General features: G+C 37.7%; 1 protein-coding gene across 1 annotated transcript in view; it reads right to left on the bottom strand.

Moving 5' to 3' along the window:
• Positions 1–3,085: 3,085 nt before the first annotated feature.
• The window catches only part of HIBADH (3-hydroxyisobutyrate dehydrogenase), a 143,350-nt gene continuing 129,863 nt past the window's right edge, over positions 3,086–16,572 (bottom strand). Inside the window, exons 6-8 of the mRNA XM_054495336.2 lie at positions 15,952–16,028; positions 8,815–8,971; positions 3,086–4,031 (exon numbers count right to left, since the gene is read on the bottom strand). Of these exons, the coding sequence (XP_054351311.1) occupies positions 3,873–4,031; positions 8,815–8,971; positions 15,952–16,028 (393 nt within the window). The 3' untranslated portion in view covers positions 3,086–3,872. The remainder of the gene's footprint in view (positions 4,032–8,814; positions 8,972–15,951; positions 16,029–16,572) is intronic.

Raw genomic sequence — 16,572 nt, 5'->3', positions numbered from 1 at the left:
TCACTATTCCAGAACATTTTCATCACTCCCCCCAAAAAAACTCCATATCCATTAGCAGTCACTCCCCATTTCCCCCTCTCCAGTCCCTGGAAACCACTCATCTACTGTCTGTATGGATTTGCCTATTATCCGACACTTCAAATAAGTAGAATCATACAATGTGTGGCCCTTTGTGTCTGCCGCCTTTTACCTGGTATGTTTTTAAGTTCATCCACGTGGTAGCATGGATCAGTACTTTATTCCTTTGTATGGCCAAGCAGTCTTCCATTGTGCAGATATAACAGTTTGTTCATCCAATCATCAGTTGGGGGATATTTGGATTGTTTCCACTTTTTAGCTGTTATGAATAATGCTGCTATGAACATTTGTGTACAAGTTTTGTGTGGATATATTTTTTTCCTTTCTTGGTTATACATCTAGGAGTGAAATTGCTGGATCATGTGCCAACACTGTTTAACCTTTTGAGGAACTACCAAGCTATTTTCCAAAGTGGCTGCACCATTTTATATTCCCAGCAGTAATGTATAAGGGTTCCAGTTTTCCCATATGCTGCTATCATGTGCGATTGTCCTTATATCTTTTGTTTTCATTTCCAGAAAGCATTTAATATTAAGCTAGATTGTTTATGACAACTTCATAGATGAAAAAATGAATGGTCAGTAGAGGATAGCTTGTACAGGGTCACACTCAGAGGTAATTCCTTTCCAGCACAAATATTTTGTTCATGTTGAAAACTGTATAATTAATTACAATTCTATTCTATCCTTCATATAAGATGCTGATGGGCTGAAATGTGATCTGATCTGTTTTTGCTGGTTCCTTTAATTTGCAGAGATTTGGCCACAGTTAAACCCCTTCCCTCTCAACTACTCAAAAGGTATCATTTAGCAAGTATCCTCTCTGTTGTGTCATTACTTTCCCCCTTGTTACTGGATCATTCCACTTCCATCCGTATAATCCCATAATATTTCCTATTTTAAAAATATAATAAAAACTTCTCCTGATCCCTTATTTGCTGCCAATGTCTATCCCATTTGTCTGTTTTCCTCTGCAGCAAAGCTCTTCAAGAATTCTCTATACTTACTGTTTCCAATTCCTCTCCCATTCTCAATCCAACTCTCATTTCCAAGACTCCACCAAAACTCCTGAAAAAGTCACCAGTGATAGCTCTTTTGCCAAATCCAAATGATTCTCAGCCCTATTACTCAACTCACAGATCATCATTCCCTCCTTAAAATACTGTTTTCATTTGGCTCCCGGGACACTGCTCCCATGTTTTTTCCCTACTTTACTGATCTCTCCACTTCAGGCTCATTTGCTTGTCCCCCTCATTTTCCTAACCACTAAAGTTACAGTAACACAGGGCTCAGTCCTTGGACTTTTGTTCTTCTTTACTTAGATGTCTATTAAGGCATTTCATATAACTCCCTGATTTTTTGCTCCTAAACTTCCTACAATCCTCCCCAAATCTTCCTCCATGATCTTCCCCATACAGGAAGTGGCAACTTATGTCTTCTGCTTTCTCAGGCCACTGACAGTGGGATTATCCCTGACTCCCTACTTCCTCTCTCACGCCGTCCGTCAGTTAGTGGCTCTGTTTTCTAGTTTCAGAATCTAACCACTTCTTGCCTCCTCCATCATTTTAACATTCTGGTCCCAGCTACCACCTCTCAACTGGATTATTACTATTGCCTCCAAATTGGTCTCCTTGTTTCTAGCCTTGCTCCTACAGACTCTTCTCCACACAGCATCCAGAGTGATCCCTTTGAAAAAGTAGGTCAGATCACATCAATCTGGTGAAAAACTTTCACAGGCTGCTTGTGACAGGTTGTTTACAAAAAGGCCACCATAATGCCCCTCTTTGTGTCCACACTCTTATGCAGACCCCTCCTATGCTGATTCTGGGCTTGGCTATGACATTTGCTGTGGCCAAGGGGAAAGTACAAACAGGAAGCAAGCAGAGGCTTAGAAAGTCAGGGCTTGTCGTATGCTGCTGCTGGGATGCTTCCACCACTATGTGAACAAATTCATACCAGCCTCCTGGAGAATGCATGAAAACATGGAGAGAAGCCCCAACCATTCCAGCTGTCCCAGCTGAGTAAAGCCGAACTAGACACTCTAGCTGCAGATGAGTTGGTCTAGGCCAGAATAATAATATGGCCAACCACAGAATCTTGAAAAACAATACATGTTTGTTGTTTTAAGCCACTACATTTTGGGGTGATTTGTTATCCAGCAAAAGCTGATACGTTGCCCATTTTGCTCAGAATAAAAGCCAGTGTCCTAACATACCCTGCAAGGCCCCATATGATCTGGCTACCCTCATTCTGTGCCACTTCACTTATAGCCTCCCTGTTATTCCTCATATTCAGTACTGTCCCACCTCAGGGCCTTGGTACTTTCTGTCCCCTTTGCCTGGAATGTTTGTTTGTTCCTCCGATACCTGCATTGCTTACTCCCTTACTTACCTCTGCTCAACTGCCACCTTATTGGGGAGAACTTTCCTTATCACCCTAAGAAAATACCCCTGGCACTCCCTATCCATCCCCCTTATCCTGCTTTTTCTTTTTAGTTCTTCTTATCTGAAAAATACGTATTATTTCTTGTCTGTCACAAACACATGAGACACCAGAACTTATGCTCTGCAAGGGCAGAAATCTTGTGTCTTGTTCATCACTGTATCCCCAGCACTTATAACAGTGCCTGGAATTTTTTATCACCAGTAAAATGATGAAAGTAGTAATATTTCTGCCAAATTTGGTGTCTAGGTCTATTACCTGGAATGTTTCTAGAGGCTGAGGTGGGAAAAGTGGTGACTGTGCTCCATATTGGGGCATGTTACACTTAACACTGGCTGAATTCCTAGAGAACTGATGACCTAAAAAACATTCAAATGAATACTCAATAAGGATTCAGGTAAAGCAGCAAAATGCTAGCTTGCCACTGGCCAACTCAGAGCTTTGTTCCTTTTGACCTCCCCCTCCTTTCTCTTTATTCCCATCCTTTCCCCATTAGTGTGAACATCAGTTTGTCAGAACATTAGTTCACCAAATGATGGGGAAGAAACAAAAACACCAAGAAAGTATTACCAGTATAGAAATTTATTTGAATTCAAAATAATATGGCTATATTTATAATAATATAATAATTATCTAAAGCAAATATCATCATTGGCTCTGAAATGGGTCTAAAGATGTCATTCTTAAGTCAAAAAATACATAGTAAGAATGTACAAGAAAGAAAAAAAATATAAAAACAAGTGCTGAGTGGTGGGAGTTGGTGAGGGATATCCTACCAACCATATTGTGACGGAGTCCAAATAGAAAACATGCAGCAACAGTTCCTCCTGCTTTATCAGCTCCCTGGAAAATAAACCAGTAACCCTGGTAGTGCAGTAACCATTTGGTTAACAGGACAAACTTCCTGATGGACACAGATAGTAATTCACTGCATTTCCCTTCTCTAACTTCTCTCTTCACACCAATTCCTTTTCTTTCCTTTAAGATGGGTTTCATCCTGTTGACAAAAGATTTGGTTTTATTTGTAAAGTAAAGCAGATAATATCCTGATTGAAGTATTCAATGATTTAGTTGAGGATGCTCAGGGATCAAACTTTGTAAAAAGGTCAATTCAGCTAGTTAGCAGAGACTATCAGTGGCTTGCAGAAAAAAAATTCAGATAATATGTTTGTTAAAAAGACAAAAAGAATAAGCAGTTAAAAATGGGTGAAAAATCCTAGGGATTACTGTGACCTAGACAATCAAAAGCAGATAGGTGACCTTTGATTAAATCCATTTACTTGTGGAGTGAGCTAAAAGGAGGGTCCGAGACAGAGTTTGGTTCCCAACAGTGTCCATGGCCAAAGGGCACACTCAGAAGGTCTCCTCCTCTCGTAGGAACTGGAACACGGATGAGAAGTCTTTCTTTGAGTAGCCCTTTGCACACATCATCCTGTAGATCTGATGGGCCAGACTGCCAAGAAGGATTGGGCTCTTTGTGCTGGTAGCAGAGTCTTGTGCCAATCCCAGATCCTAAATCAAACAGGAGGAGAGAACACGTTGAGACTGGTGGTAAAGGCTCTTTGGAACTGTGGTTCCTAATGTTTTGGTTTCAAAGAAGGAAAAATGTAATCTGAAAAAATAAGATACTTATAAATACTATGGTAAGTTAACATTTTTTAATAAGTGTTTTCATATAACTGCAAAACTGCTCCAGACAGAAACCTTGATTTCTGAGTGTCTCTTCTATTTTTCCACCTTCCACAATACCTGTTTGTTTTGTTCCACAGATTTGAAGAAAAAAAAAATTTCCCTGTGTAATCTTATCTGTGGAAATCTGTAAGACATAAAATTTTTTTAAAAAATTCTTAAAGCAAAACAAAGAGAAATAAAACTGCAAAACAGGAAATATAGTTGCAAATACTACTTCATCCAATAAATATTTGAAGTGTGCTGACAATGTGCCAGAAGCTGGGATAAAATGATGAGCAAAACAGCCACAGCCCACCCAAACTCACACTGTGTTAAGGAGAAAGACGATTAAATAAGCATGGTGTAACTGGATAGGAGGGGGACTATCATGGGGTCCAAGGAGCAGGGTCTGGGGTGCTGGGAAAGGTGAAGAAGGAGACAGTGAAGCACAGACCTGGAGCCAGGTGAAAACATGGGGGTGGCAGGGAGGTGGTCACGGGCAAGGAAGAATGATCCTGGCAGACGGGACAGCAAATGTGAAGGTTTCCAAGAGACAGAACAAGAGGGAGAAGTGAGTTCAGCACGATGAAAGCAAGGAGAGGGGGATGGGAAAGAAAATCAGTCTGGTTGAGGCAAGCAAAAGCCAAGGCATCTGGGGGCTTGTCAGACAAGTTGCAGGGATGGACTTTAATCTCCAAGTAACTGAAACTACAAAAGCTTCAAAGGAGAAGTGACACAATCAGGATTTTACATTTTAGAAAGCTCACTCTTGCTTTGATATGGAAAATAAACTGGAGAATATCAGGCTGAAAGACAAGATCAGTTAAGATGTATTTGTGGTACAACACAAATGAGGCTCAGCCAAGGTACAGCTAGCGGGGGAGGAGGGAGCTGGATGAATTCAAGGCATATTCAAGAAGTAGAATGAACAAACGTCATGGGGAATGAGGGAGAGTAAGCCAAGTATGGGCACATCTTGTCTTACTGTGCTTCACTTTATTACGCTTCACAGATCATGTTTGTTTTTTGTATTTTAATAATCGAAGGTTTGTGGCAATCCTGCATTGAGCAAGCCTATCAGCACTGTTTTTCCAACAGCATGTGCCCAGTTCATGCAGCTGTCACATTTTGGTAATTCTCACAATATTTCAAACTTTTTCATTACTATTATTTCTGTTATGGTGATCTGCGATCAGTGACTTTTTTTTTTTTTTTGAGATGGAGTTTCTCTCTTGTTGCCCAGGCTGGAGTGTAGTGGTGCAATCTTGGATCACAGCAACCTCTGCCTCCCGGGTTCAAGCGATTCTCCTCCCACAGCTTCCTGAGCAGCTGGGATTACAGGCATGTGCCACCACCACACCCAGCTTTTTTTTTTTTTTTTTTTTAATTTTTAGTAGAGACAGGGTTTCGCCATGTTGGCCAGGCTGGTTTCAAACTCCTAACTTCAGGTGATACACCTGCCTCGGCCTCCCAAAGTGCTGGGATTACAGGCATGAGCCACTGCGCCCAGCCGAGCAGTGATCTTTGATGTTACTATTGAAACTGTTTTGGGGTGTCACAAAGCGCACATAAGATGGCAAACATAATCGATAAATGTGGTACACATGTGTTCTGACTGCCCTGCCGCTGAATGGCAGCTCTCTCTCTCTTACCCCTCAGGCCTCCCTATTCCCTGAGACACAAAATATTGAAATTAGGCCAATTAATAACCCTACAATGGCCTCTAAGTGTTCAAATGAAAGGAGGAGTCAGCTGTCTCACACTTTAAATCAAAAGCTAGAAATGATTAAGCTTAGTGAGGAAGGCATGTAGAAAATCAAGACAGGCTGAAAGGCAGGCCCATTAAAACAAACAGTAGAATGCAAAGAAAAAATTCTTGAAGAAAATTACAAATGCTATTCCAGTGAACACATGAATGATAAGTGAAACGGCCTTACTGCTGATAGGGAGAAAGTTTGAGTGGTCTGGATAGATCAAACCAGCCAAAACATTCCCTTAAACCAAAGCTTAACCCAGAACAAGGCCCTAATTTTCTTCAATTCTATGAAGGCTGAGAGAGGTGAGGAAGCTGCAGAAGACATGTGAAGCTAGCAGTGATTAGTTCATGAGGTTTAAGCAAAGAAGCCATCTCCATAACATAAAAGTGGAAGGTGAAGCAGCAAGTGCTGATGGAGAAACTGCAGGAAGTTATGCAGAAGATCCAGCTATCACTGATGAGGGTGGCCACACTAAACAACAGATTTTCAGTGTAGATGAAACAGCCTGCTGTTGGAAGATATCATCTAGGACTTTCACAGCTAAAGAGAAGTCAATGTCTGGTTCCATCCAAAGCTTCAAAGGACAGGCTAACCCTCTTGTTAAGGGCCAGTGCAGCTGGTGACTTGAAGTTGAAGCCAGTGCTCATTTACCATTCCAAAAATCCTAGGGCCCTTAAGAACTATGCTGAATCTACTCTGCCTGTGCTCTACAAATGGAACAGCAAAGTCTAGAAGAAAGCATATCTGTTTATGGGATGGTTTACTGAATATTTATTTTAAGCCCACTGTTGAGACCTACTGGTCAGAAGAAAAGATTCCTTTCAAAATATGACTGCTCACTGACAGTACATGTGGTCACCCAAGAGTGCTGATGGAGATGTAAAGGGAGATTAATGTTGTTTGTTTTCATGTCTATGAACACAACATCCATTCTGTAGCCCATGGATCAAAGAGTCATTTTTCAACTCTTATGTGAGAAATATTTCATAAGGCAATAGCTACCATATATAGTGATTCCTCTGACAAGATCTGGGCAGAGTAAACTGAAACCTTATGAAAATAATTCACCATTCTAGATGCCATTAAGAATATTTGTGATTCATGGGAGGAGGTCAAAATATCAACATTAACAGGAGTTTGAAAGAAGCTGATTCCAATGCTCATGGATAACTTTGAGGCCTTTAAGACTTCAATGGAGAACGTCACTGCAGACGTGGTGGAAATAGGACAACTAGAATTAGAAGTGGAGCCTGGAGATGTGACTGAATTACTACAATCTTGTGCTAAACTTGAAGGGATGAGGAGTTGCTTCTTATGGATGAGCAAAGAAAGTGGTTTCTTGAGATGGATCTACTCCTGGTGAAATGACAAGAAAGGATTTAGAATATTACACAAACTTAGTTGATAAAGTAGCATCAGGGTTTGAGAGGATTGCCTCCGTTTTTGAAAGAAGTTCTACTGTGGGTAAAATGCTATCAAATAGCAGCACATAAATCGTCTGTGAAAGGATGAGTAAATCAATGCAGTAAACTTAAACTTCATTACTGTCCTATTTTAAGAAATTGTCATAGCCACCCAACCTTCAGCAACCACCACCCTGGTCAATCAGCAGTCATCAACCTCAAGGCAAGACCTTCCACCAGCAAAAAAGGACTATATGACTCACTGAAGGCTCAGATAATTGTTAGCTTTTTTAGCAGTAGAGCATTTTAAAGTTAAGATACGTATATTGTTTAGACATAATGCTAATGCACACTTAATAGACTATGGCATAGTATAAACATAATTTTTATATGTACTGGGAAACCAAAAAATTTGTGTGACTTGTTGTGGTTGTCTGGAACTGAACCCACAATATCTCCAAGGTATGCTTGTGTGGTATCTAGGTATATGTATTCTTACTTTTTTTTTTTTCTATTTGAGACGAAGTCTCGCTCTGTCACCCAGGCTGGAATGCAATGGCGCTATCTCAGCTGACTGCCATCTCCACCTCCCGGGTTCAAGCGATTCTCCTGCCTCAGCCTCCCGAGTAGCTGGGCTTACAGACACACACTACCACACCCGACTAATTTTTTTTATTTTTAGTAGAAACTGGGTTTCACCATGTTAGCCAGGCTGGTCTCGAACTCCTGACCTCAGGTGATCTGCCCACCTCGGCCTCCCAAAATGCTGGGATTAAAGGCATAAGCTATCGCGCCTGGGCGTATTCTTACTTTTTAATCAGGAAAAAACAAACAAAAAAAAACACAAAACCAACCCTCAACTGGGAGAAAATAAGCACTGCAGCAATCTGAAAGTTAGCTGGTCTAAAAATTATTTTCTGTAGTTGAGAACACAGACTTTCTAAAGTTGAGATCTCAAATAAGAGAAGGATGACAGTTTGCTTTTCAAATGACTTAACTAGTTTTTACATATAAATCCATATATTAAAATCTTAAAGCAGGAAGATGTATTTGGAAATCTATTATCAATGGGAAAATCCTCTCTTCTTTTGTGATGCATATATGCACTGCCAGTGTATTATTAACAATGAGAAAATTCTCACTGTTCTCATTTAAGAAGTTGGTAAATTAACATAAATTTATGATGAACGAAATTTTACCGGCTCATAAAAATAAACCCAAGCGCACACACACACACACACGGTCTGGCCCATTCTTCTCATCCAAAAGGCCAGGAATAAAAATGAACAAGATAAGGATTTTCATCTAAGTTAGGTTTTTACTCATTTTCAGTGAGAGTGAATATTCTAGTAATTTTGCCTCTTACATGAGACGTATGCTTTATTAAGAGAAAGAGAAGGAAAGTGTTATTGGACCATGAAACATTTTTCCTTCTCTCTTGGTTAGTGTCTACATTTACCATACCTTAGCCATGAGTGTTGCTCCAAATCCACCCTGATAGTTATTAGCCGAGGGAACGCCATCCATCACTCCAGGTACAGGATTATAAGTGTCACTTGACCAACACCGTCCTGAGCTCATATTTAGGATTTTAGCCAGTAGTTTTGGGTCAAGCCCTAACCTGTCAAAGGTCAAAGAAAAGAAGTGTTAAGTGTCAAAATGTACACGTTGTGCATGACTTATTTATGTATGGGGATGCTCCATCTTCTCTCTCCATTTATTATATGTCTTCTAAAATCTAAGCAGATTGATACGAGAGTGAAGAATCCAATTTTGAATTATAGAGTACTAAATACTACTGGTTAAATAAGAACATTTTTGAGCCAGGACCATTTTGCATTTAGAGAAAACCTATGTTATCCTATTATTAAGAAAAAATAATATATAATTGCATAAAAATATTGTTGGTTTATCACACTCATAGGTTTTCTAGTCTTTGGACATTACCACATTTATGTGTCACATAAGAACCTTAAACCAATATGATAATTTAAATTCTACATTCTTTACCCACAAATGATATATTTCAGAAAGAAATATTGACAGATAAACGATGCATCATGGGAGTCTGTGTGAATGCATTTACATGTATGTTTATTCCTTTAGTTTTTATGAGAATAAATGCAAGAGATGAGCCAGGAGCTGAAAACGAGCTTAAGAAAAGTTATTATAAAAGAAGACTTTTTTGCTGCAAACTTTTCCTTATTTATTAAATCTTTATTAGACAATCTTGCTTATGAAGCAAGTCTGCACAGAGTTGTGACATATGCTATCTATTCAGAGACATGCATTATAGTTCTGGGTCAACTGCTGATAAGGTTACTGATCCTGATAAAACAAAGCTTGCCCAAGCGGAAACATCATTTGTTCTATCACTGGGCTGATGGCATAAACGGCTGTTCAATGTGGACCCTAGAAAAAATAGAATCAAAATGCTCCATTACTTGGATTCTAAAGATATAATGCAGTTTGGGAAGCACAATTTTGCTAAGTATCACTGAATCAAGTTTCAAATAAAACTTTATACCTAGCAATTTATTTGGTTTCTTTCATACACAGAGCCATTATGAAACAACTGTCATAAAAGCTTTCCGCTTTTTCCTAAAACCAACCTCTTCCAGAAAATAAAAAAAACACTGAAAAGAGACACTTATGTAAATGTTAAACAAACTGTGCATCTTGGCATGCTCAGATTGTTTACTCTGTGTGTCTAAAACACATGCCTGTTTATTTCAAAATCTGAGTATCATGGCCAATAAAACATTTTTTCAGATGCTAGAGCAGGGGGCTGAGGCTAACAGCTAAAAATATATATGGAATTACCACATAATACAACTGTTATGTAATCAGGCTTTCAAGGGGTAGCTGTGGTTCCCAGACTACTATGTGGCCTATCATGTATCTGAATTCATATGGTGGCCCATGTTATAGTGATGGATTTTACTAAGGATTATAACAGATACCGAAATTCAGTCTAAATTGGCTATTATTCATTCTGTTCAACTGTAGATTCCCAGAGAGAAACCCAACAGTTTCATTCATTCTTTTATAAAGATCCAAGTTCGCTGCATGCATAGTATGCTACTCATGCTTGCTTTCTCCTTTTAAATAAGATTAGGCTATCAGTATGCTACTGTAGTATATCACTTAGGAAAAGATAAAGCCAGTGTGCTTAGGGAATAATTGTGAAAAGTAAAATCACAAATTAACAATTAGTTAATTTGCTATAACTGCAAAGTACAAATGTTCAAGAATGCATACATCTAATATGCTCCATAAGGAGAAAATACTTTTAAAGAATCCAAAACGTCGCTTTCTCCCTCCATTTGAAATATAATTTCAAGGCTTCCTAACTTAAATCTTTTAAGATGGTTCATCACATTTAAAGCAGCAGAATTCCTTCCTTCTTTCTAATCTACCAGGTTACACTCGGTAGTAGCTCACAAGAGCTTTTACAGCTAAGGAAATTCACTCTTTTCTATAATATTCAACAAAATAGTGAGCAAAGCTAATTATCCTAACTTTGTAAAACCCTACATTTTTCTTGAATGTTCAAGGAAAAGTACTGGTATTGATTGATGGAAACCCTTTCTGGTGAACACATTACTATTTAGAAGCATCCTGAGGGGCACACACAAAAAATCAGGTGGCAGTTGTTTCATTCTCACTTTTCAAAACTGATGCTTCCCCACTGTGCTGATTCCCTTCAGGAGATAGTTATTCCCTCTCCACTTCCCTCCCCCTGCCCCCACCTGCAGCAAACTGTATCATTAAAAAGAGCAAGTTAGAAGTGTTTTGCATTTCATCTTTCTGAGGATTCGTTCTCTGGCACATACATAACTGACAGTTAAAATTAGACATGATATTAAAATCAGTTACTGAAGTCCTCTGTTTTCCACTGTGCCCAAGGCTTGTAATGGTCTGAAACCAGCTAGAATACACAGTAATTGTCATTCAGAGTCTATCCTAGAACGTCATGCTTCACTGGAGAAGACGGAGTTTCCATTCGAAATCAACAAATTAATCCAAGACAGGTATCTGAAAGGGCAAGTTTAATAGGAAGCAGCTACTGGGCTCTCAACCATGATAAAATGTTATTGCTGTTTCCCTGTAAATTGGCTGGGAACATATGATACTTTCTGCATAAGAGCCCCATTGCTGTTCAGAAGATATACAGCTCAAGCCATCAAAAGAATGACAGTCTGTCAGTCCCCATAATAACTTGCCACTGGATGTGGTTCGAGAGTGCATGCGTGCATGCATGTGGCTTTACAATTGCTGGAATGTTCTCTGATATAAACAGAATGAATTCATTGCTCTGACTGCATATATAATGCATCTCAAATAAACGTCACTGTGTCAAATCTACTCACCACTAAAACATAAGAATTTTAAATGAGGTTTGGAAGAAGTAAAAATAATGCATAAACTGTAAAAAAATTTAAAAAATTAAACACTTGCCTTCATTGTAACCAAGACTTTAAGGGCCAAAAATGTTTGTTTATATTATCTGTGAGTAATCTATACTGTCTGGTTTTACATAAGAACGAAACAAATTATGTTACTAAACTGGGATGTTTGTATCACAGGAACAGATCTGGAAATGAAACATCTAAGACCACGTCAATTTTAATTAATCAATCACTTATCCATCAATGTTTCCTCAGATCTGCTATATCCAAGTGCTACACGTGCAGCGAAGGAGACAGTAAGAAGGAAGCTAAGAGGAGGCTGTGCCTGTCTGCCAGGAGGGCTGAGTTAAGACCCACCTGGATAACTTTTACCTTTGGCAAGAAAAGTGCCATATCTTATCCCCTCACTCACTCACTCCCCTACCTCCTCCCTCCTCTCCTTATTTATCTGACAAATCTTCACTGGGTGCCTAATACCTGCCAGGTATACTCTTAAGATATGGCAATGAGTAAACAAACCATTTCCCTTCATGGAGCTTCTAGATGGGAAGACAGGTAATAAAACAGACAAATAAATATGTAATGCCAGCTAGTGAGACATGTTAGGAAGAAAAAGATTAAAGTACAATTTAATTTCAAACAATAACCACCTCACCACAACCACAAATATCATTACCACATATCGACACCTACTATGTGCCAGAAACTATTTAATAAGTTTTACATGGATTAACTCACTTAATCTTTACAACAACCCAGTGGATAGATGTAATTATTTTTGTCATTTTATAAATGAGAAAAGCTTAAATCTGTGGGACAGCTTGAATGCAGACCTACATGCACGCCCAAATGCCATCGTATTGGCTAGTAGTTGACTATTAAGTAGGTGGTAAACTTAATAGTCAACTACTAGCCAATACGATGGCATTTTATCAGTTTATTAAGAAATTTGTATGATGGATAAGTGAATGATTTGGATTGACATAGTCTTAGATGTTTCATTTCCAGATCTGTTGCTGTGACACAAACATCCCAGTTTAGTGACATAATTTGTTTTGTTCTTATGTAAAACCAGACAGTATAGATACATACAAAGAACAAACTTCTTGGCCATTTACAAATTACAAACCTTTGCCATCTGTTATATTTATTAGGGTATATAACTAAGGCTCCAGTCATCACATAAATGCAAAAGCAACATCTTCTAAGGGCAGTAAGCAAGAAACTATTAATAAAACTACACTGGAGGGAAAGTTCTCATCTTGAACAGCTTTCCAGAAGTTCAGCTGCTTCAAGCTTCTTTTGGCGGAAGACAATACAGTGGTTGCTGGAGGAGCCTGGGCCTGGTTGGTAATGCAAGTAACTTGTTATACCACCAATATTTTTTTTTTTTAAATCAATTTCCAGTGGAGCTGGTAATTTAAAACAACAAAACATTATCAATGTTATTTCTATGTGATACACAGGAACAAAACTTCTCTAATACAAGTAGGGTACTTTCAGGACCATAAAACTATGCTTCTAATGCCTATGTAGGAATCCAATTAGAAAGCAGAAAGGTCCAATAAAAAAGGAATCTCAAAATATATTGTATACCATATTTTTTACTCTTTACTTTTTTTTTTTACAACATTTAAAAATTTCGCTAACATCCATAAAGACTCACTGTAAAAGAGCACAGAGTCAATAAGAATTTTAAACTGTAAGATTTTATTCTTCAATTTTTTTAAAAAAGGGGAACAGTGTTCCAGAAAAACCACTGACTTAGAATAAAATTAATCAGAAATGATCACTTCACAGGAATGGGTGACTCAATTTGTAAATGTTGACATTAATACTCTGAAAAAATTTCACTTCAGAGTGAGCAGAATATAAATGTGGCTAAACCATTTTGATGCTATACTACTTTGTGGGAATTTACTACTTGGGAATTTATGCCTGCTGATGCCAATTTTCTCTTTCACCTTGCAAAGCTCAATAAATCGTGGCTGCTCTCTATACTCTATTAGAGAACAATCCTGTCACTTTAAACCATGTTTGTAAACCATGGAGAAAAGACAATAGCAGAAGCATTCATTTTTAGGGTCTTTAAACCACTGAGAATCTTCGTAAGATAAAGTGATAAAATCCTCATGTTATGAAAATAAGCAATTCATTGGTATAATCTGAAACACTAGAAACTTATAAATTATTTTTAACAGTTAAGTACAACTAGTGAGTTTCTGCCTTGTGTTGAGACTTTTAAAATATATTGTATATTATATATATCAGTATATATGTAGAGTTTTAGAAAAATGAAAGATTTAAAAGTTTCATATTTCTAAATAACAATTTTGTCATAGTTGATCAGAGCCAAAAATAAGGGAAACTCTATTAATTGCTTCTGCTCTCTTACATCTCTATTTTTTTATCACTTTTCATTTTCTCCTTGAAAACAAACCCACTACAAGTAGCCAATGGTTTTTACTTCATTGTACACCTCGTATTCGATTGTATTGCCTACAATTGTAGCTGGTGTTTGCAGTAGAACTTCCACAAGCACTTAGCCTATACAAAACTTCACTTTAGAAGGTCAAATGATCATCTTATAATAAGAGTTCTGACAGGAAAATTATTCAAGAAATGCCAGAGGATGCATCACTATGACTAAGGAACATCCTGGTCCAGTGATGCTCAAGGTGAGAAGTACAGAGTCAATGGGCAAAGAGGGAAAGCTGTAGTACAGTATAACCTAGGTTCATCCAGCCTTTTACTTTATATAATCATTTATATCCAGAAAAATAAAAATAAAATTCTAAACATACATATGCATACCAATCCTGGTGTCAACACCAATTAATTGTGTATGCAATTTATGTTCCAGAAATGTACATTTTCCTCTTCCATGAACTTAGTCTAGAGAATGAACATGAAAACAAGTTACTAGTTACCAGTTTTTCAATTATGATAAGTGACCCATATCCTAAAACTGGCCACAATACAAACATTAACACTCTGAAAAGGTCCCTATATACTACCACTTTTATTAAGGCTCTGTACAGACATGCTTTACCATCTTATGGACATTCAATTTTAAAATGTAAATGGTACACGATATTGATAAACCAATTAGTGCTGATGCAAAGCAAATTCCTCTTTTATCTCAATTACAACATGACAACTTAATAGGTCAAGATAGTTAAACATCTGAGACAAGGGCAATTCAATAAAACAACAGCATCTTGATATGGTAATTAAGAGGAAATGTGAATCCATTACTGTGTTTTCAAAAATATCTCAAGTATGTTGGCTCTTTTTATTACTTTTATCAAAAGCTATGGTATGAAACACTATTCTGTTTTGTGATATATTTGGTAAGCAGTTTTGGGGAATGTGATGAAAGCAACTGAGTAAAGCATCCTGCTCATTAAGCATTTTCTAAAGTAAGAAATGTATATTTATTATTTTCATGAAATATAAAACATTCAAAAATTAATTAGGTGATTAATCATATGTAGCATTACTAACCCAAAAGATTAAAGGCTAAAATTAAGACATTAACCTTAAGCATTTAAAAGATGATCATCCATAGGAAAAACAGAATTCCTGAATCACTTTAAGCAAAGTATGCCATTTTAATAGAAAGATACATACGAATGCAAAGTAACTAAACCACAGGCAAAATAAAATGAAAGAGTTATGCATATGAATTGCATCTTTATGAATGCTATCCAGTTTTTAGCCTGAGAATGAACCACCAAGAACACTTTTAGTGCAGATTTGGGAGACTATATTTTTAAAAGGTACATAAACTAGTCACATGGTAGCATACCACTTGAATTCACTACACACTAAAACCATGTCTTATACAAATTTGTCCCAACATTGCCAAAGTACGTTTAAATTTTATAGAAAAATGTTTCTTGTATTTCAACATAATAGAAGAAATGGGGGTCCCATATAAAAAGGAAAACATAACTTCAAATGCACAGGCAATACATTTTATGGCTATGGCAAAGAGTATTCATGCTCTCCTGGGTCCTATTGCTTGTCCAATAAGCAAAGTCTATTAAAGTTCAGTAATGAAGTACTTTCAAAATGTTCTTGGATCAACTCATTTATCTCTCATGAATATCATTTTTTTAACATCAGAAAATCAAATAGGAAAGCCTATAAAAATGTTAGTATAAAAACATACTATTCAACAAACCTGATTCCAAGATTCATAGCTTCAGCAGTTCCAATCATACTAATAGCTAACAGCATGTTGTTGCAGATCTTTGCCGCCTGAAAATAAATTGAGTACATATTAAATATCTGTATTTTCAAGCTATAACTCACAGGACGTTTTTCCTTGCCCAATTCCAGGGGCTGCTTTCTAAAAGAAATAACATTCAACTGTTGATTTTCTTGAGAGGGGAAGAGAACCTGATGCAGCATGGCTCCCTCTGAACCTCACATGCTATCCCAGAAGAGACTTGCGGGTCTCCTCCACTAGGTAATAAATTTGCCTATGTGAAAATTTATTTTCCACATAGCTACTACGGGCTCAGCACTATAGGGCACAACTGCTCTTTAAGGGATGGAACTTACAATCTAAATGGGAAATGGGAGTAATATGCTGTATGAAAAGGCAACAAATACAAGGATGAATTGTAAGGTAGAGGCTATAAGAGATAGGAGGAGTTCAGAGCAACAAGACCACTGAAGGCAGGAACACAGAGGACGTGGAACCTGAAATCATCCTTTAGGAGGCCAAGGCAGGATTTAAACAGACAAGAAAGGGAAAGAAGGAGATCCGGGGCGAAGGGTAAATATATAAGAAGGATTA

The sequence above is a fragment of the Pongo pygmaeus genome, chromosome 6, assembly GCF_028885625.2.
Source record: "Pongo pygmaeus isolate AG05252 chromosome 6, NHGRI_mPonPyg2-v2.0_pri, whole genome shotgun sequence".
NCBI classification, from domain to species: domain Eukaryota; kingdom Metazoa; phylum Chordata; class Mammalia; order Primates; family Hominidae; genus Pongo; species Pongo pygmaeus.
Note: the sequence above shows the minus strand (reverse complement) of the source record. Positions and strands in the feature narration are given on the sequence as shown.